This window comes from Mobula birostris, chromosome 21, assembly GCF_030028105.1.
Source record: "Mobula birostris isolate sMobBir1 chromosome 21, sMobBir1.hap1, whole genome shotgun sequence".
Classification (NCBI taxonomy): Eukaryota; Metazoa; Chordata; class Chondrichthyes; order Myliobatiformes; family Myliobatidae; genus Mobula; species Mobula birostris.
The window spans coordinates 43,137,085-43,159,369 of NC_092390.1; the positions used below are offsets into that span (position 1 = coordinate 43,137,085).

Here is a 22,285-nt window from a genome sequence, read left to right on the forward strand (position 1 = left end):
TTGTGTACAGGCCACCTAACAGTAGTAGTGAGGTTGGGGATGGCATTAAACAGGAAATTAGAAGTGCGTGCAATAAAGGAACAGCAGTTATAATGGGTGACTTCAATCTACATATAGATTGGGTGAACCAAATTGGTAAGGGTGCTGAGGAAGAGGATTTCTTTGAATGTATGCGGGGTAGTTTTCTGAACCAACATGTCGAGGAACCAACGAGAGAGCAGGCCATTCTGGACTGGGTATTGAGAATGAGGAAGGGTTCATTAGCAATCTTGTCATGCAAGGCCCCTTGGGTAGGAGTGACCATAATACGGTGGAATTCTTCATTAAGATGGAGAGTCATATAGTTAATTCAGAAACAAGGGTTCTGAACTTAAAGAAGGGTAACTTTGAAGGTATGAGATGTGAGTTAGCTAAGATAGACTGGCAAAGGATACTTAAAGGGTTGACGGTGGATATGCAATGGCAAGCATTTAAAGGTCGCATGGATGAACTACAACAATTGTTCATCCCAGTTTGGCAAAAGAATAAACCAGGGAAGGTAGTGCACCCGTGGCTGACAAGGGAAATTAGGGATAGTATCAATTCCAAAGAAGAAACATACAAATTAGCCAGAAAAAGCGGCACACCTGAGGACTGGGAGAAATTCAGAGTCCAGCAGAGGAGGACAAAGGGCAAAATTAGGAAAGGGAAAAAAGATTATGAGAGAAAGCTGGAAGGGAACATAAAAACTGACTGTAAAAGCTTTTATAGATATGTTAAAAGAAAAAGATTGGTTAAGACAAATGTACAGTCAGAAACAGGTGAATTGATCATGGGGAACAAGGACATGGCCGAACAATTGAATAACTACTTTGGTTCTGTCTTCACTAAGGAGGACATAAATAATCTTCCGGAAATAGTAGGGGACCAAGGGTCTAGTGAGATGGAGGAACTGAGGGAAATACATGTTAGTAGGGAAGTGGTGTTAGGTAAATTGAAGGGATTGAAGGGAGATAAATCTCCAGGGCCAGATGGTCTGCATCCCAGAGTGCTTAAGGAAGTAGCCCAAGAAATAGTGGATGCATTAGTGATTATTTTTCTTTAGATTCTGGAGTAGTTCCTGAGGATTGGAGGGTGGCTAATGTAATCCCGCTTTTTAAAAAAGGAGGGAGAGAGAAACCGGGGAATTATAGACCGGTAAGCCTGACATCGATGGTGGGGAAATTGCTAGAGTCAGTTATCAAAGATGTGATAACAGCACATTTGGAAAGCGGTGAAATCATCGGACAAAGTCAGCATGGATTTGTGAAAGGAAAATCATGTCTGACGAATCTCATAGAATTTTTTGAGGACGTAACTAGTAGAGTGGATAGGGGAGAACCAGTGAATGTGGTATATTTGGATTTTCAAAAGGCTTTTGATAAGGTCCCACACAGGAGATTAGTGTGCAAACGAGGAAATTAAATGCAGCATCTCCAAGTTTGCGGATGACACGAAGCTGGGCGGCAGTGTTAGCTGTGAGGAGGATGCTAAGGGGATGCAGGGAGACTTGGATAGGTTAGGTGAGTGGGGGGGATTCATGGCAGATGCAATTTAATGTGGATAAATGTGAGGATATCCACTTTGGTGGCAAGAACAGGGAAACAGATTATTATCTGAATGGCAGCCGATTAGGAAAAGGGGAGGTGCAACGAGACCTGAATGTCATTATACACCAGTCATTGAAAGTGGGCATGCAGACACAGCAGGAGGTGAAAAAGGCGAATGGTATGCTGGCATTCATAGCAAGAGGATTCGAGTACAGGAGCGGGGAGGTACTACTGCAGTTGTACAAGGCCTTGGTGAGACCACACTGAGAGTATTGTGTGCAGTTTTGGTCCCCTAATCTGAGGAAAGACATTCTTGCCATAGAGGAGATACAAAGAAGGTTCACCAGATTGATTCCTGGCATGGCAGGACTTTCATATGATGAAAGACTGGATCAACTAGGCTTATACTCTCTGGAATTTAGAAGATTGAGGGGGGATCTGATTGAAATATATAAAATTCTAAAAGGACTGTACAGGCTAGATGCAGGAAGATTGTTCCCGATGTTGGGGAAGTCCAGAACGAGAGGTCACAATTTGAGGATAAAGGGGAAGCCTTTTAGGACCGAGATGAGGAAAAACTACTTCACGCAGAGAGTGGTGAATCTGTGGAATTCTCTGCCACAGGAAACAGTTGAGGCCAGTTCATTGGCTATATTTAAGAGGGAGTTAGATATGGCCCTCGTGGCTAAAGGGATCAGGGAGTATGGAGAGAAGGCAGGTACAGGATTGTGAGTTGGATGATCAGCCATGATCGTACTGAAGGCAGTGCAGGCTCGAAGGGCCGAATGGCCTACTCCTGCACCTATTTTCTACATTTCTATGTTTCTAAGGCATGACCTGGGTGATGGGGGTTCATAATGATGGATGCCACCATTTTTGGGGCATCGCTTCTTGAAAATGTCCTGGATACTACGGATTTATTTCTATTTATTATTAAAGTTTAGTATGATTAAGGAATTCAATCTCTTATTTTATTATTATTAAAATTAATTATTTTGAAAAATGGTTGCTTTCATATTGCCAACTTAATATATGCACAAATAGTGAATAATATTGTGTGTTACTCTGGATTTCCAGCATCTAAAGAATCTCTTTTATTTATGAACATCAAATATTAGCTTTGTCATGCTGATTCATAAAAAAGGATTATCATGCCAGACAACATTAATTCTGCCTGGAAAAGATGAGAGATTCAGTATTCTGTTGGTAGCCTGACCTATTTAGCTGAATAGCTTTCGCTGTGACTTCTACAGTACATGCAATGAAAACTAGAAGAGCCACATAAAATTGAACCAGATGCTCGCCAGATGTGTCACTGCCTTATGACAAAGGAAATTCATTTGCACTGAAATTCAATATTATAAAGCTCTTTGTAGAAAGGCCATAAATGGTGAAGTTAAATATTTGGTCTGGAAGCATTAAAAATAGAAGTAACTTCTTAAAAGCATGTTGTGCTTTTATGGTAATGCAATATACAATTTTATTCATAGCAAAATACCATGAGGCATATTTTATAGTCAATCGCTACAGGAACTGGCCCTCTGGCCTATCAAGTGCACATCAATCATCAAGCTCCCACTTACACTAATCCCATTCTTTTCCCCATGTGCCTATCAACTCCCCCAGACTCTGCTGCTTGCCTGCATATGAGAGGCAGTTCATAGTGGGCAGTTACCCTACCACCTAGGAACATCCAGAGAATCACACAATCTACTTCATAAAGTCTGGCTGCTTTCATTGTGCTAGCCTTTGATACCGGATACTATTAAGTCGTGATTGCCACCTGACTGATGGAAAGATATTGGATACTCATCATGAGCTCTGTCAGCAGCTCTTGCCTTTATTAACCTCCAGGGCACAAAAGCCCAATTTCATGTTGTTTAGTAAATCTGGTGGCTCACTCCCTCTCCTTGGTTTCCTCTTATTATGATTGCAGGGATGTTGTCTGTGTGCTGGTTTGTGTTTTATTATTATAATTAAGGGCTGAGGTCAGAGCAACTTTGAAAAGTGCCAAAACAGATCTCCATTTAACTAAAGCCAGACAGAAAACACTGAACAGCCAATAGAATATAGAACATGTGGGACTGAAATCAGAGGATCATCGGGCTGTGGGAGTTTATCCTTTGTGACTGCTTTGTCATCCAGACTATGACATCAAATTATAGAGGTGCCGCCCCTTCAACCTGGGGTTGGCTTCTTCATAGTGTTTTTATGACAAAGGAAATTCATTTGCACTGAAGTTCAATATTATAAAGCTCTTTGTAGAAAGGCCAGAAATGGTGAAGTTAAGTATTTGGTCTGGAAGCATTAAAACCAAGAGGTACTAGGTTTCAATTTTTCTCCCCGATCAAGATTCTAATTCTGTATGATTGTAGGCTCTGGGCCTGTGCTCAAATGAATTCAGAAGAATGGCAGGGGCGGCCTCAATAGAATGGATGTGGTGAGGATGTTTCCTATGGTGGGGGAGTATAAGACCAGAGGATGTCCAATTAGAATGGAGATGAGGGATTTCTTTAGCCAGAGAGTGGTGAATCTGTGGAATTCATTGCCATAGGCGACTATGGAGGCCAAGTCTATGTATATTTAAGGAGAGGTTGATAGGTTCTTGATTAGTCTGGGGATGTAGGGATACAGGAGGAAGGCAGGAGATTGGGGCTGAGAAAGAAAATGGATCAGCCATGACGAAATGGCGGAGCAGACTCGACAGGCCGAATGGCCTAATTCTGCTCCTATATCGTATGGTCTTATGGTCTTACTGCAGCTGGGACAGACATGGGGAATGTCAGGTGACGCTGCTGGTGCCTGTGACGTCCGTGCCGCTACATGGGCAACAGCTTGCTCTTCATTTCGTACTGCCCTGGCTAGCAAACACCCAAAAATGTCATTCATTGAAGGTGGCACAGTGGCATAGCAGTTACTACAATACTTTACAGTGTCAGCTGTAAGATCAAGGTTCGGTTCCCAATGCCGCCTGTAAGCAGTTTGTATGTTCTCTCCATGATAGCTTGGGCTTTCACTGGGTGCTCCAGTTTCCTCCCACAGGGATAGTGAGTTGTGAGCATGATGTGCTGGCACTGGAAGCTTGGCAACGTTCGATGGTTCGATGCAACGACTCATTTCACTATGTATGTTTCAATGTACATGTGACAATTAAAGTTAATCTGATCTTTTAGTCAATATTTGGTAGACCGCACCAGCTTTCATGAAAGGCAGTATGAGGTAAAGTAAAATACTAGCGCTGGTTGTGATGAAAAGTGACAGCCTTTCAGTAACTTTTAAAATCTACTGGTAATTATGTTTTAGTGCATTGAATTTAGAGTAAACAAATTTCTAAGTCACTGTGTTTTGTACCATATTTCATCTAACATTTGCATTGCATTAGATTCTAAAGCAATGCATTAGTGCTTAATATTAGGAAAGAGATTTCAATCGACTTAAGAGTTCTTAAGATTGAGAATGTTAATCTATTTGATTTTTATTTAACATTTTAATTAGTCTAATTCAACTGTGGGTCCCTTTGGTAAGAAGGAGAATTGTGGGTCATTCTTTACCAACTATGAAAACTCAATTATGATATTCTAATTACTTCAACAATTTTAGAAGTTGGTTTGTAATTATAAATCATATCTATTAGTTAGACCCAAAGGAAAGGTATGGCTGGACCTCTATGGATAGTTTTTGCTAGGACAAAGGAAAATCCTGCCTGACTAACCTACTGCAATTCTTTGAGGAAATCACAAGAATTGGATCAGTCCACGACTGAATGACGGAGCAGACTCGATGGGCTGAATGGCCTACTTCTGCTCCTATATCTTATGGTCTTATGCCTGCTCTCTAGCCCTACACCCTGGTGATTCCTCATCACCCCTGGCACACTCAAGGCTGTAAGCAGTCCAGCATAGGTGGGGGTGTCATGTCAACTGCACCCTGTTGAACAGACCCCTTGACAGTTCGTTCACAGACAGCTGTAGCCCTAACCATCCCTGCTGAAAACAAAGGTAGATTTCAGAGTCTTGTGCTTTCCAGTCAAGCAGCTGGCAGCCAAACGTGTAAACCGAAGGGTGACAATGTTTCTCTGTTCTAAGCTATTTTTCCTGGCCAGTGACTTCAGAAGTTACTGTCTAAACAGATGCCAATTTGAGTGTCGAAGCATAGATTGTACCAAGAGCTGAATTTAATTGTTTCCAACTCAATGCTATTTATGAAGATTAATGCACTTTTAACTGAATATTCTGTCACCAATCCTAAATCCTTTCACTCTCCTTCTCTCCACCTTCTCTCTATCTCCCTACCATCCTTTCCACCCATAACTTTGCCTCTCCTACTCTGCTTCTTCCCATCCCCTCTCTGCCTGTACCCACCCTGCCAACAATGCCTTTCCCATCTACCCTTCTCTGCTTCCTTCTGTCCTTCTATTCCACTTCTCTCCTATTTTCCCTCCTTCCTTTGCTCCCCCATTCCCCTAAGGCTGCTAATGCTAGCCGAATATGTTCTGCGGCATCTCAGCTGTATTTCCCCAGGTCTTTTTTCCTCCTCCTGATAGTTTAGACTATCTAGCCTCTCACCCTCAATAGCCTGATTACCTCAACCCCCATTTTTTGTAGCGTAGAGTTAGCTCATGCTTTAAAATGCCAGCCAGCGATCAACGATGGGTTCAATTCCCATTGCCGCCTGTAAGGAATTTTTCATGTTTTCCTTGCTTCCTCCAGGTGCTCCAGCTTCCTCCCACGTCCCAAATACCTATAGTTCGGGTTAGTGAGTTATGAGCATGTTATGTTGGCAGTGGAAGCGCGGTGACACAATCCTCATTGATTTGATTTGACGCAAAAGATGCATTTCACTGTATGTTTCAATTTTTCCATGCACTTGTGGCAAGTAAAGCTAACCTTTTAATCTCATTAACATGCGAAGTCTTGCTTTGAGAACGCTGAACAACACACAGATTTGCACAAGATTTGGTGTCGTGCAGCTAAGTCTCCAATCCCTTACATCATGAAGGTCCGGCTGTTTGATGATTTCCTGCCTACTCATCAACCTTGGAAGTCCAACAATCGAGTTCATATATGCAACATTTTCCTAGCAATTGTATTTAGGAATCTGCCGTTTGAACCTGTGCCAAATGAATGGAGATAGGTATGAAGTTAAGCAAAGCAGTGAAACCGGTCCAGCTTTCCAGAGCTCCTTACTGTGACGGGAATTCACCCATGCTTCCAACTTGTGATCTGTTACTTGAATTTGAATTTATTTAAATTTTACATCATCCCACAACGTGAGGGAGTAAAAATCTTGGCATTACGATTCCATTGTGCTGTACAGACATGTGAATTTATAAGTCTAACGGCTCGTGGAAAGAAACCGTCCCATTGCCTGTTGGTCCTGGCTTTAATGCTGCGATACCACTTGCCAGATGGAAGCAGCAGAGACAGTTTATGGTTGGGGTGACTGGTGTCCCCGAGGATCTTCCAGGCCTCCTTTCTGCACCCGCCATAAATGTCCGTAACAGAGGGAAGTTTGCATCCACAGATGAGCCAGGCTGTCCGTACCACTCTCTGCAGTGCCCAGCAATCATGGTTGGTGCAGTTCCCCTACCAGGAGGTGGTACAGGTGGTCAGTATGATCTCGATGGTGCCCCTATAGAAGATATTGAGGATTTTGGGGCTCATGCCAAACTTCTTCAGTAACCTGAGGTGGAAGAGATGCTGTTGTGCTTTTTTTTTGCCAGAGAGCCAGTGTGTATAGTCCAGGTGAGATCTTCGGTGATGTGTATACCGAGGAACTTGAAACTACTCACCCTGTCAGCTGCAGACCCACTGATGTTGATTAGTGTGAGCCTGTCTCTGTTCTTTCTGTAATCCACAATCAGCTCTTTTGTTTTTTGGACATTGAGGGAGAGGTTTTTTACCTTGGCACCACTGTGTCAGGGTGTCACCCTCTCCTCTGTAAGCTGTCTCATCACAACTGGAAATAAGGCCAATCAAAGTCATGTGATCTGTGAATTTGATCAGCAGATCGAAGCTGGGTGTGGCAGCATAGTTGTGGGTGTAAAGGGAGTAGTGAAGGGGACTCAGGACACAACCCTGGGGGGGGCACCTGTGTTGAGGGTCAGAGGGGTAGAGGTAAGGGAGCCCATCCTTGCCACCTGTCGGTGAGCTAATAGGAAGTCTAGGATCCAGTTGCACAAGATGGGGTGCAGGCCGAGGTCTCTGAGCTTCCTGTCAAGCCTGGAGGGAATTATGGTGTTGAGTGCTGAACTGTAATCCAGAAACAGCATTCTAACGTATGCATCCCTCTTCTCCAGGTGAGTGAGTACGGTGTGTAGTGCTATGGCTATGGCATCATCAGTAGACCGGTTCTGTCGGTAGACGAATTGTAGTACATAATGTGTGGGCACGTGGCCAAGTGGTTAAGGCATTTGACTAGCGATCTGAAGGTCGTGAGTTCGAGCCCCAGCCGAGGCAGCGTGTTGTGTCTTTGAGCAAGGCACTTAATCACACAGTGCTCTGCTACAACACTGGTGCCAAGCTGTATGGGTCCTAATGCCCTGCTGTTGGACAACATTGGTGTCGTGGAGAGGGGAGACTTGCAGCATGGGCAACCACTGGTCTTCCATGCAACCTGGCCCAGGCCTGCGCCCTGGAGAGTGAAGACTTTCCAGGCGCAGATCCATGGTCTCGCAAGACTAACTGATGCCTTAATGATATAAAGTAATTCACAGCATAAATAAGGGACCTAAAGCTGATGTGAGGACCCCCACAGCAATATTTACTTGGGAAGAGGGTTAGATTACTTGAACTAATATGGCATCAAGTGCTTGCCTGAACATCTGCAAACAGATGTTTGGTTTCTGTTGCTGATGTCTCAAGTGATTGCCTTGGACAAGCCCAATATATCAGAGTTAAGTGGATAAAGTGTGGTACTGGCACTACAATACTTGGCTGTGGATCAGCTTGCAGCATAAGGCATAACTTGGTTACAATGTACTCCATAATCTGAAGCCTTCACCAGCTCCATGACAGTGTCAAGGGAAAGGAGGTGTATGCATATACAGTACATTTCTATACATTTATATCCCCATAAATAAGGCCTTAAAGCTTGTGCTTCTTTCTCGACAACAGACCTGACCAGTTTCCCTCTACTGCCACTTTTATCTGTCTGGAGGAACAAGTCCTCATATTCAACATTTCTCTTCAATCCCCTCCCATTTTCTCCAGACTCAAGGTATAGTCACATGGGCCCTAGCTAAACTTGCCTTTTCACTGGCTACATGGAACAGTCCATGTTTCAAGTTGTCCCTGATACTGCTTCCCAAATCTTTCTGCGCTACATTGACATCTGCATTGGTGCTGCTTCATGCCCCCATGAAGAGCTTGTCACTTCCATCAAATTTGCCTTCTTCAAAGAATGGGGTTTCCCTTCCTCAATCACGGATGCTGCCCTCACCCATATCTCCTCCATTGCCTGACCGTCTGCCCTCACCCCATCTTCCTGCTGTCTTAACAGGGATAGAGTTCCTCTTCTCATCACCTACCACCCCAAGAGCCTCCACATCCAACACATCATTTTCTACAACTTCCAAAATCTTCAACAGGACCTTGCCACCAAACACATCCATACTCAGTCCACCACTCTCCACTGTCCATAGAGATTATTCTCTCCATGATTCCCTTTGTCTATTCGCCCCTCCCCACTAGTTTTATTCCTGGCAGTTATATCTGCAAGCAGAATTGTGGAGGGGTTTTTCAGGCTGCCTAAATTTGTTGACAAATCTTTCCTCCTATATACTGATATGTCACCACCTTTGAATTGGGCAACGATAGTGGTGTCATCGGCAAAATTGAATACGGCATTGGGGCTGTGGTTAGCCACACAGTCTTGTGGAAAGAATGTAGAGCAGGGGGCCTAAACACACAGAGCACAATTCATATTATGGCATTATTGCCTGTGTCCAAGTCTGCTTTGGTTGAAGAGCATTCTATGAGCACAAGTTAAGTAAGCAAGGTAAGTTTAGCGCTAAGCCCAGCCTAATGAATGGGCAACCTTTTTTCAAAGAAAGGTGGCTTTTGAGTCTTCTGATTGCAGACCTTAAGGAGGGAGGGTGACATCAGACTCAATTGCTTAATAATCAAATTTATTTATTGAAAGCTAAATAAACATTCAACTATAAAGCAGAAAGTTAGGCAGGTAAAAGTTGCTAACTCTTCATAAGATTAAAATCATGAATAATTCGTAGTTCTGCCGAACTAATTATTTTCCCCACATCTCATCAGCTTTGGGAGATGCAACCTTAATTAAGATACTCTGGTTATCCCAATTAGTCTGGCTTCAGAAGCTCCAGGTAAAGTCAATTGATTTGATAGTTACAGGTTTATAAATATGTCAAAAACAGTTATAAAGGGCAGGTTTAATTTAAATAGCTGCTAAGTCCGGAAGCGGTACTACTGAAACGCAGGTCTGAAGGAGTCCCAAAGCATGTGTTTAATCTTTCCTCAAGGTAGGTGCTAATCAAAACAGTCTGCACATCTGGTACATGATCTTTGAAAGTGTTTCAAAATTTTAGTTGTGAATTTCAAGCCAGCCCCAAGTTAAAGACCTTACAAAATTGGATAACATTCTACAAAGAAGCATTTGATTGTATTGCTTAAAAAGTGGCCATAGTGAAGAATTGTAGCAATTATCTATTCAGAATTTATTATTTCTTCCAGACCGATTATAGGGAGTAAGTGCAGAGGTGTTGATGACTAACTAGACTGTGCTCGTGTAATTGTATAATTGCGTCCTATTCATTAATAGTTTCATGACTGGGGAGCAACACATATTTCAGCCGTTGGTTGTGCACTCTGTGTTAAATGACACCTGGAAGGAACTGCCTATGAAGTGCTCAACTCCAGTTGAAATCCTTTAGGTATAAAAAGAACTATGTTCAAATGAAGCTTGCTCCCAGTTTCTTTGGTTGAGCGAGTGCCCCTACCGTTGATATATCTTTAGTGGGAACCACTACTGAAAATGATAGCAAAGTTGGGACAGGTACAAAAGTGGGAGAAATTAAAGTTATAACTGGGCTCTACCCTATTTCCTGCTTCTGTCCAATTAACACCGTAAAGCAGGGCTTCCCAAGCTGGGGTTCATAGACCCCTCAGTTAATGGTAGGGGTCCATGTCATTAAAAAAAGCTGTGAACCCTTGCCATAAAATCTAATTTCTCAGCAGCAAAATTTCCAGGTTAATGACTTGTGTTCTATTGGTACATAAGGTAATAAGGTCAAATTAAGGCAAGGAAGTAAAAGAACAAGTAACACTGGCAAATAGAAGAGCCAAAGAAAGCATTCTGCCGAAGCCTATTTCATGGTCTGTCACGCTTATCTCATTGGTCTACAATCACTGGGATATTTGACATCCTTTACAAACATGGCAGTTGGCGAGAATGAAGCAGAGTTGCATCATGGTTGAGAGTTCCTTCTGTGTTTCTGGAGTGATACTCTGGTTGGGAAAATTGTGGATCATTTTTTCTCCATTAAGATGACTGGTCTATAAATCTTCTGTTGTGTGCCTGCAGAGTACTGATAGTGTGATGCTCTCTGCTGGAAGAAAACAGTTTTAAAATCGAGCAAGAGAAAACCTGCAGATGCTGGAAATCCAAGCAACATACACAAAACACTGGAGGAACTCAGCAGGCCAGGCAGTACCTATGGAAAAGAGTTAACCGTCGACATTTAGGGCCAGGACCCTTCATCAGGACTCAGGTACTGATGAAGGGTCTTAGCCCAAAACATCGATGGTTTACTCTTTAAAGTTGAGCCTTTGGTATCAATTAGTTTGAAAGGTATATTTTTTTTTACAAAAGAGAAGGAATTTTTTTTCCAAAGATTGCAACTCAAGACTTTGTGTTATTCTGTTGCTTTTGACATCTGCTTTTTCTATTTTTATATCCCCAAATCTATAAATTGAGGAAATAATAAAAAATGTGCTGCACCCAGAGGAGCATCACCTCACATTAGACCCACGATAATCCTCGGATAATCCTTTCCTAACAAGAAATTGCACTTGTGACTAGAAAACTAGATGGTTCTACTTTAATAAGACTGATATGACCAGAAATAAACAGCTGCAAATTCTCAGTAAAATATAATTCTTGAAAATAGATGCAGGCCTGTCAAAATCTGTCTGAAAATAACCCCACAGAAGATGAACAATGCTAAAACTGGAAGCATGTGTGCCAAAATGGTGTAGTGGTTCTCACTGAATCAAGAACATTGACAGTAAATTATTCAAGATGCACAAAAGAAGTTGAAGGAATATAGTTCTTCTGCTGCTGTATCAATGCATGCAAAGCTCTTGGGAGAAATTGCTTTTCTCTTCGGTTAGCTTCTGGATGAGATGGTGAGGTATTAGAGAAACAAGCAATGAGAGACAAGTCAACAACAACTGGAATGTGACTCTTGATTAAAGGAACTTCCCTCTACAAAACACTACTGCAACAGAGGCATCATTGTACAATCATAACACAAAGGAGCAGAATTAGGCCATTCAGCACACCAAGTTTGCTCTGCCATTCCATCATGTATGGCTGACTTATTTTCCTTCCCAACTCCATTGCTCTGCCTCCCGCACCCCCTCCCCCGTAACCTTTGACACCCTTACTAATCAAATAGCTATCAACCTCCACTTTAAATATATCCAGTGACTTGGCTGCCACAGAAGTCTGTGGTAAAGAATTCCACAGATTCATCACGCTCTGGCTAAAGAAATACCTCCTCATGTCTGTTTTAAAGAGACAACCCTCTATTCTGAGGTTTTGCTCTCTGGTCTTAGAGTCACCCCACCGTTGGAAACATCCTCTCACATTCACTTTATCTAGGCTTTATAATGCTCAATAGATTTCAGAATCAGAATCAGGTTTAGTATCACCAGCATGTGACGTGAAATTTGTTAACTTAGCAGCAGCAGTTCAATGCAATTCATAATCTAGCAGACAGAGAGAGAGAGAGAGAGAGAGAGAAATAATAAATAAAATAAACCATAATAATAAATAAACAAGTAAATCAATTACATACATTGAATAGATTTTTAAAAATGTTCAAAAACAGAAATACTGTATATTTAAAGAAAGTGAGGTAGTGTCCAAAGCTTCAACGTCCATTTAGGAATCGGATGGCAGAGGGGAAGAAACTGTTCCTGAATCGCTGAGTGTGTGCCTTCAGGCTTCTGTATCTCCTACCTGATGGCAACAGTGAGAAAAGGGCATGCCCTGGGTGCTGGAGGTCCTTAATAATGGACGCTGCCTTTCTGAGACACCGCTCCCTAAAGATGTCCTGGGTGCTTTGTAGGCTAGTGCCCAAGATGGAGCTGACTAGATTTACAACCTTCTGCAGCTTCTTTCAGTCCTGTGCAGTAGCACCTCCACACCAGACAGTGATACAGCCTATCAGAATGCTTTCCATGGTACAACTGTAGAAGTTTCTGAGTGTATTTGTTGACATGCCAGATCTGTTCAAACTCCTAATAAAGTATAGCTGCTGTCTTGCGTTCTTTATGACTACATCGAAATGTTGGGACCAGGTTAGATCCTCAGAGATCTTGACACCGAGGAACTTAAAGCTGCTCACTCTCTCCACTTCTGATCCCTCTGTGAGGATTGGTATGTGCTCCTTCGACTTACCCTTCCTGAAGTCCACAATCAGCTCTTTCGTCTTACTGACGTTGAGTGCCAGGTTGTTGCTGCTGCACCACTCCACTAGTTGGCATATCTCACTCCCGTATGCCCTCTCGTCACCACTTGAGGTTCTACCAACAATGGTTGTATCGTCAGCAAATTTATAGATGGTATTTGAGCTATGCCTAGCCACACAGTCATGTGTATATAGAAAGTAGAGTAGTGGGCTAAGCACACACCACTGCGGTGTACCAGTGTTGATTGTCAGTGAGGCAGATATGTTATCACCAATCCACACAGACTGTGCTCTTCTGGTTTGGAAGTCGAAGATCCAATTGCAGAGAGAGGTACAGAGGCCCAGGTTCTGTAACTTCTCAATCAAGATTGTGGGAATGATGGTATTAAATGCTGAGCTATAGTGGATGAACAGCATCCTGACGTAGGTGTTTGTGTTGTCCAGGTGGTCTAAAGCCGTGTGGAGAACCATTGAGATTGCGTCTGCCATTGACCTATTGTAGCAATAGGCAAATTACAATGGGTCCAGGTCCTTGCTGAGGCAGGAGTTCAGTCTAGTCATGACCAACTTCTCAAAGCATTTCATCACTGTCAATGTGTGTGCTACCGGGCGATAGTCATTAAGGCAGCCCCCATTATTCTTCATAGGCACTGGTATAATTGTGCCTTTTTGAAGCAAGTGGGAACTTTTGCTCGTTGCAGTGAGATTCCCCATTCTTGTAAACTCCAGCAAATACGGACCCAGAGCCATCAAACACTCCTTATACATTAACTTTTTCATTCCTGTTATCGTTCTCATGAACCTCCTCTGGACTCTCTCCAATTCCAGCACATCCTTTCTTAGATAAGGGGCGTAAAAAAGCTCACAATACTCCATGTGTGAAGTGACCAGTGCCTTATAAAGCCTCAGCATTAGATACTTTCTTTTATATTCTATTCCTCTCGAAGTGAATGCTAACATTGCATTTACCAACAATTATCTGGTAGAAGAGGCAGCACACTAACTCGTACTACAGCCTCTGACCCATCTTGTGAAAGGCAGGCTCCAGGCTTCGTTTTTCCTTGTGAAGGAAGGAGGCTTTAATTCATCATCACATCAAGTTATTTCTCATGGCCTGTAATGCTGCTCTAAATGCTTCTACCCTACCTTTTCCCAGGTTTTCCAAGTATTCTGATTATCAGCTCCAGGTCCCACACATACCCATGCCAGCTTTTAAACTCTCTGTTATACCACTCCCCCAACCGCCTCAACTCTCAACCCCTCAACCTCATTCTCCCTTCATTGCTCTTTCAGTCCAGCCCAGCCCTTTTAGGACAGCTAATCCTCTTCAACTGAGGACACTTCTTGTGCGTGGCACCATTCTGCCAGTCCTTTTGTCACTAACGCCTCACTGGATAAACAGGTATAATTTGATTGGTGTTTTCTTAAGTTCAACACCCATACATTTATATGGGATCTAACCAAAAAAAATGTTTCATTGATATCCCCTGAAATGCATTACATTCATTGAATGGACAACAGGGTTATAAACATAGATAAGTTGGGCATGACCCAATGCTGAATACGTTATTTGGGCTTATGAGCTTCTCTGCTTCCCTGGAGCAATTTCTCAATGTTCTGCTACGATCAGGAGGTCTGTGTAAGCAGAGAAGCTCATGGCCCCAAATATTCAGCGTTCTTCCTCATTAGCCCAAAAAAGTGGTAGTAACCTTTGACACTTCATGTGGTGAGTTGAAGGCCAATCTCCAGAAGATGCTGTCAACAGTACTCCTTTCCATCATATGCTGTGCTAATACCCTACAGTCTCAAGCATGGTCAGCAAGAAAATCAGACCTTTGAGTGTTTTAATATTTTTTCACTAACTATGTTTGGTATAAAATCTGCTGTAACTTTAAACCTTGTTAAATGAGTTTCAGTTGTGTTTTAAACTAGCATCCATTTGTCAACATATGCCCTTGCTGGCTCGAAAGTAATTATGGGATGCTATTCAGATTTATTTATTTATCACATGTACAGAGAAACATACAGTGAAGTGTGTAATTTGCATTAACAACCAACAGAACTTAAGGATGTGCTGGAGGTAGCCCGCAAGTGTTGCCACACATTCTGGCGAAAACATAGCACACTCACCATGTTCGGCAGAGCAACACGAGCAACAACAGAACAACAAGACAAAATAACAATGGTAAACCAAGCCCTTTTCCCACTCTCCCACTCACTCATATACACAGGTTGGGTCCCAACCCAGAATAGGCTGCCTTAGGGGTTCCGACCACCAGTCCCTTGCCCGGATTTGCACACCTCCAGATCGCCAACCCTTGGGCTTTGACCTTCAGGCCTCAGCCTCCAGACTCAGTGGCTTTGGTCTTTGACCTCTGGGTATCAACCCTAGGGCTCACCAATCACGAGACTTTGACATCCGGATCACGAATCCGGATTCCCAAGGGTCTCATCCCTGGGACTTGGCAACCTGGGGGTTCACTGGCTCTCGTGCTTCCTGGCCACATAGATCTCCTACCCGAGAACACACTGACCTGGGGTGGGAGTGGGAATGTGTCTCGCTGACGTGGGGTTCGCCAGCACTTGTCCATGGGGTCTACCAACCTTAGTTATTTGATCATTGACTCGGAGTTTGCTGGTCTTCATCTTCAATGCCTGCAGAACCAACATTTCTACACATGTATTGCAGAGGGCCCTAACCTGGATCTGACCACCAGCACCTGCTCCTGCCTCTAACCCCCCTTCATACCTGTCTCTAAACCCTAACCTGTCCTGTAACTCCCCACGTTACCCCTAAAGCTGTCCCTGCAAACCTGTGGCATAATATGATATTTCACTTGGTGCCATATTCTTTCTATTTAATAAAATCCTTAGAAAGTTAAAGGAAATTGGCACTGTTTTACTTTGATTGAAGCTAATTCATGAATCTGAATAGCTACTTCGTCTCTTTATTGACATTATCCCTGCAAAAGATGCTTGCTTTCAAATTCTATCATGAGTCAACACTTAATCTACACAAAGATATTACATATGAATACCAATTAAAATAAGCAGAAAGGAGAACAAAAGCATACTAGCAAAATATAGAATGAATTTCAAAGGTCTTGAACACAGAAGATAGTTAAATTCCATGAACAACTGAGTGTTGAACCATTTTTGTTTAAAATCTTTGTTTGCACAGTTATTTACACATTCTTTTCAAGTGTTGAGCTTGTAGTATTATTAATTTCTTGTAATTTCCAGTGAGTAATCCTTTATAAGGTGTCGATTGTAGAAATTTCTATCCAGTATTACCTTCAAAGGTTCAATTTTGCTTCCCTATTAAATGTATAGCATTTACTCAATATCGGTCCTCCCGTGCATCTACTGCATGTGCTTCTTGGAACGCTGAGAACCAGAGAGACAGCCTGCATCTATAAGGGAGGAGGGGACACTTGGTTTTCCTATTGCTATTCCCTGCAAGAATTGATGATGCTTTGCCTGCCTCCAGCGAAGGTTAACTTTCCTGCGATGGGTCTGTTCCATGTGCCTTACAAAGATGCGAAAAAGGTTTGATGTAATCAGATTTTTGTGGACAGACTCATATATTTCATACTAATGTAAAAAATAGGTCTGTGAAATTTTATTTATCCTGCCACAGGACTTTGCGTTCTCTATGAGCTGCATTTTTAGTTGATCTATTGTTATAATACTTGAACAAATACTTCTGGAATAGCAGTAATATTATTTGGAAATTTATCTTGCTACTGATTTTGCATCCTCCAGCAGAATTTCATTTCTTCTTAGTCAGCAGCATTGTGATAAGTCTTGCCATTCTTTCCTAGTGTGTGCTTCCGAGCCATGCGTTTCTCAAACTCCGACTTTGAATGATTTTTTTTACTTTCAGCTTTGCTACTCCATTGGTGTACAATTTCTGTTTTTGGTCATGAGCATTAAAGTGATAACAGCTGCATATTTTATACCTCCTCTTCAAACCTGTTTGATAATGGCTGAGGAATAAAGGCAAATTTCTAATGCAGCATCATTCCCTTATAACCCAGTATTGCCCTCTTTTTTTAAGCATGTTAATCTACACAGGCTGGTGGATTCAGATTGTTACCAAAGCAACTGATATGGGATTCCCTTGCGATTTGGGAGAAAGTGATGTAGCGTAGCTAAAGAATTGAACTGCTGACTAATGATTCTCCTCAACAAAATGTTTATTAAATTAATCTGTAATTGATACGTGTGTAATGTTATGAAATCCTAAATTAAATATGCTTTGATTGTTCATAGCTACTTACTGTCAAACCAGAGCATCGGCTCTCCAGCCTTTCAGATATTCAGAGCTGTGCTTACTTATCTGATGTCAGCTGGGACACTGTCTACCAGAAGAAGATGGAACCTGGTTTCGTTCCAAACGTAAGCAAATGAAACTGCCTAACCCAGTGCAAAAAAAGAGTTCTAAACCCTGATATTAGAAATAAATCATTAAAATACATAATGTAAGCTGCCAATCTCTTAATGGGAGTTTACTGTTCTGAAAGTGAAAAACGCAGTAGTAGTAATTTAACTTCCACAACTGGCTTGGGAAGTGACTTGGTTTCAATTTGTAACATTTTACCATTTAAACAGAAAGGTCGGCTGCACTGTGACCCCACGTTTGAACTGGAAGAAATGATTTTAGAATCTAGGCCACTGCACAAGAAGAAGAAAAGGCTGGCAAAAAACAAATCAAGAGACAACAGCAAGGACAGTTCGCAGTCAGTAAGTCAGGACGTTCTGGGTGAAGGGTTTACTTAACTCATCCATCAATGTAGAAACTGGTCATTGTGTTACACCGTCACTTGTGCTAAGGCATGTCTAACCACAAACATTGCATTAAGTATAATTATGAAGAATCTGTCTAAGGTGCTGAGTGGATTTGTACAAAGCTTATATTACAGTATCTACATAACAGACTATAAAGGGGAAATGCTCTGCTTGCTTGCAATTGTGATTGTTGCAAGTGGATACTTTACTTTTGGGCTTATTACTTATATGTAGATGTGCATTTTAGTTTAATATGTGAGAATATGACAAGTGCTTGATCAAAAATTTAACAGTGCAGTCGCCGTCTAGAAATACTGCACACATTTCATTAGAATTCTTTTGACTTCGCAGTTTTTAAGTTTCTAGTAATTGCTCTTTTTATTTCTCTGAAAGGATAATGAGTATTTGCAAGAATGTCTAGAAGTAGTGAGACAAGAGTTCATGATCTTCAACAGAGAAAAGTAAGTATGGTAAGAGCATTTTATCATTAATCATTAAGCTACAGAGTTAAATCATCCAAAAATGGTGGTAAGCTGAACTATAGTCAGACCTCCCACTCAATTTACATTTTTATTTAATACCACCCAGCAACAATTTTACTCTGCAAAACATAATGATTTTATTTAAATGGAACTTTTCTTTTACAATTCAACACTTGCAAGGACAAGAACAGGTTAAAAAAATCAAGTGTGATTTCTGTCACAATAGACTAATTGGTAGACCACTGGAGAATCTGCCATCAGATAGAAGTTAGTAATTTGGTTTGTCTTATAATATTTTGTGTGATTAACTTTGGGATGTTTCTCATATTATTATCATCATTATATGCCGTGTCATATGAGATGAACAATCGTGGTCGACCCATGACCGTGATTATTCTTGGCAATTTTTTCTACAGAAGTGGCTTGCCATTGCCGCCTTCTGGGCAGTGTCTCTACAAGACGGGTGACCCCAGCCATTATCAATACTCTTCAGAGATTGTCTTCCTGGCGTCAGTGGTCGCATAACCAGGACTTGCGGTGTGCGCCAGCCTCTCATATGACCATCCACCACCTGCTCCCATGGCTTCACGTGACCCTGATCAGGGGGGCATTAGGCAGGTGCTACACCTTGTCCAAGGGTGACCTGCAGGCTAGCAGAGGGAAGGAACGCCTTACACCTCCTTAGGTAGAGACGTATCTCTATCCCACCACCCATCTCACATTATAGGGATATTATAAATATAAATTAATGCTAGTTAGGGTTTAATTATAAATGCTAAATTATTGGATTTTCTGGATTGCAGCAGTAATTTATTTTGGGTTCAGACAGATTGTATTTGGCACATTCTGAAAGGCATGTATTTTAATTTGCATGATTTATATCTTGTTACCACTTTGCAGTTGGAGCCAAGTTCTGAGGAGAACAGGATTCTTGATTATTCTCTTGGGGCAGATATATTTTGGGTGACTTATCTGTTTGGGTGCAGGGGTCAACCCAGCTCCCCAAATAACCCTTGCTTATATACACACGGAGGAATGTCAGGAGATGTAACTGCTTCCCAATTCTACTCTACCTTTGATGATCACAAAGTAAATAAAATTGGTTAACAAATGTATTTTATTATTACTGCCATACTGAAAAGTCAGTTACTAATTGGGTAGGCATTGCTCCTGGTTACCGCCATAGAAATACAAGACCGTTCATTAATGGTCGAGCCTGTTCTCATCAGTGTATGAACATTGATTGATCAAACTCATCCCAAGTGTTTTATGAATTGATACTGGATCATTGATAGCAGCAATATTCTTTGTGCAAATCCACCTTCGGATTTATTTCACTGTAAATATTTTTAAATGCCTAGGGAGAAAAATCAGTGCAAAGTTTTACCAAGATCAAAACCAACAGTTTGGACTGGCAGCTGTCTTCCTTTTAGAAAATGGTAATGACCTGGGCTTAATCTTTGGAAAGGCACAAAACGGTCTTTATGTTTGTCAGTCTTTGCTGCTTCTGATTTAGTCCTGCGTACATTTTGAATAAGCTGAAGGAAACTTCCCTATGCAATCAGGAAAGAAGGTACTACCCATGATATGCAGAAAGAGAAGGAAGCTCTGTTGATAACCACTGACAGTCGATATGTTATATCTCTGGAGAAATTGAGGTTTAATTCTGATTGTATAATTAAAAACATAACAGGCTTCATTATAAAAATAAAGAATAACACAATACAATTTTTAAGCCAAATTTATATTTCCTTATTTTTTACAACCATAACAGCAATTTACGGAGTTGGTGGCATTGCATTAGATCTGGGTGCTACTTCCTTCCTGGGTTGTTTCAGACACTTCTGTTATTTTGGGGTGAAATGTTGATGAAGATCTTCTCCTCTGATGGGAAGGGAGCCTCATATTGTCCCAGCTGACCTGTATTTCTTGCCTCTGAGTACTTTCAGTTGAAAGGCTGCTGCCCGCCCCTTAGTACAGCAGGTCTGTACAGTTCTGGGAAGAATGGCTCAGAATTCAGGACCTGCCATTGTGAGTACCCAGCACTTGCGTCTTTGCCCTGGGTTAAGGAGGTGTATGGTTATAGACCTTTTAGGTGGCTTAGTATGTGCTATCGTTCTGTAGGGTCTGTTGCTATGTGTTGCCTGGGTAAAGTGAAGTAAGTAACTTTGTTTTTATTTGTGAGTTGCATTTACTCCAATGGATTTGTTTGAAAATTTTGCATGGGCGTAATTATAAGCATGATCTTTTCTGAATTTCTAGGATCAGTCTGCTTACCTTTTATGACGTTCAATCCTTTAGCTGTCCAATTCAAGTGAGAAGATTGTTTGAACAATAATTCTTCCTGTCAGATTTTAGGAACAGTGCTTCACCATTATCATTTTAACTGTTCCTTTTTTATTGACTGTACATTTATCCCAGGCATCTTAGTATATTACACAGTTAGTATAGCTCAAACATTTATATACGGTATTTCTCTCAAACCTGAAGAAACTCAAGTGAAACCGTGTCAATCTTAAAATTAAGGGATTTATCCCACTTTGATAAATATACTGACAATTATTATTGTAAATTGAGAAGATGGGATTATTTTGCCAAATATTTTATGCTATAAATTGGCATCCCAACTATTCTCTAGTTCATTAGTTAAACAATGAAGTATATACTGAACGCCATTAGCTGAACTGAAGGAATGATTAATTTTTTGTCATCTGGTATCAATGCAGCGGGCATTCTCTATGTTGAGCTGCCTCCACAGCAGTGACTAAGTAGACCCTGCCAATTTGCTCAACTATCTTGCAAATTTTTTGAAAATAAAGATTAGAAGGTGAAGAAAAAAACCACCAACAACCCCTTATTCTGTATCACTTGATTGAATCGTAATGTCGAGAACGTCACATGTTTAATTTGTGGGCAAGATCTTCTTTTCCCTGTGATAGAGGGTCTGCTCCTCCCTGAACAATGCCATTACTGTCAGCATGATCAAGGGTGCAGTCTTTCACTAGGCCAACAACTTCCATCACTTTAGCAAGGTTCAATACGTTGCTGCGCCTGAACAATCTATGTGTCTAGCTGTGCTGATGTGATGGGTTTGACAACTGTTTGAGACCTCATCCCCAGCTTGTAAAATGTACCATTTAAGTTGTCACAGCATTCAAAGTCTACCGATAACTGCTTAATATAGTGTGAAAATTATTAAGAAAGTTTTAAAATGTATTAGGATAAAACAAAACACACGCACACACACACATACACACTCACATAGAACAAGTAAAAATGTTTTATACTAATTAAATGAGTTAAGGAACTTTGCTTACCTCCCTGCTGGAGGACTGTTTCTCCGCTGTTACTCAGTGGGCTCACTGTATGGGCATCAGGTTAGCACAGCACATGTTTAGCAGGCAGATTAGCCAACTTGAGAGCTGGGAAATCAGCAGACCATGGTGGTGGGCTGCTGAAAGCTGGGTTATAGGCTCCACTTAGTGATAGCTTATTAACAGCCATTCTTACTGATTGATTCACTGATTCATGTGGAACCTGGACACTTATCAATTTGGATTCCAGTTGTTGAAATTTTTTACTTTGGCAAATTTGCATTGCTTAAACTGTGGGATAAATTTAATGGCACTATGAAACTACAAGCATTTCACATTATGTGTGATCATAATCTTGACCTATCTGAGTGCCTACAGGCCTTCCCCAGTGATAAATGAAGGTCAGTGAAGGATAGCCAAGATGCAGGAGATGTCTATCACAGCCCGTGTGAGCTATCCATTTTC

The 22,285-nt window shown here is 41.5% G+C and overlaps 1 protein-coding gene across 3 annotated transcripts in view; it reads left to right on the forward strand.

Annotated features, from left to right (window-relative positions):
* Positions 1-22,285, forward strand: part of LOC140185963 (serine/threonine-protein kinase 32C) — a 270,736-nt gene that overhangs the window by 242,925 nt on the left and 5,526 nt on the right. Inside the window, exons 9-12 of one of the 3 annotated variants that reach the window (XM_072239770.1) lie at positions 17,509-17,634; positions 17,848-17,979; positions 18,418-18,485; positions 19,868-19,945. In XM_072239770.1, the coding sequence (XP_072095871.1) occupies positions 17,509-17,634; positions 17,848-17,979; positions 18,418-18,485; positions 19,868-19,945 (404 nt within the window). Of the gene's footprint in view, positions 1-17,508; positions 17,635-17,847; positions 17,980-18,417; positions 18,495-19,867; positions 19,946-22,285 lie in introns of all 3 variants that reach the window. The other 2 variants (XM_072239771.1, XM_072239772.1) reach the window with 2 other exon arrangements.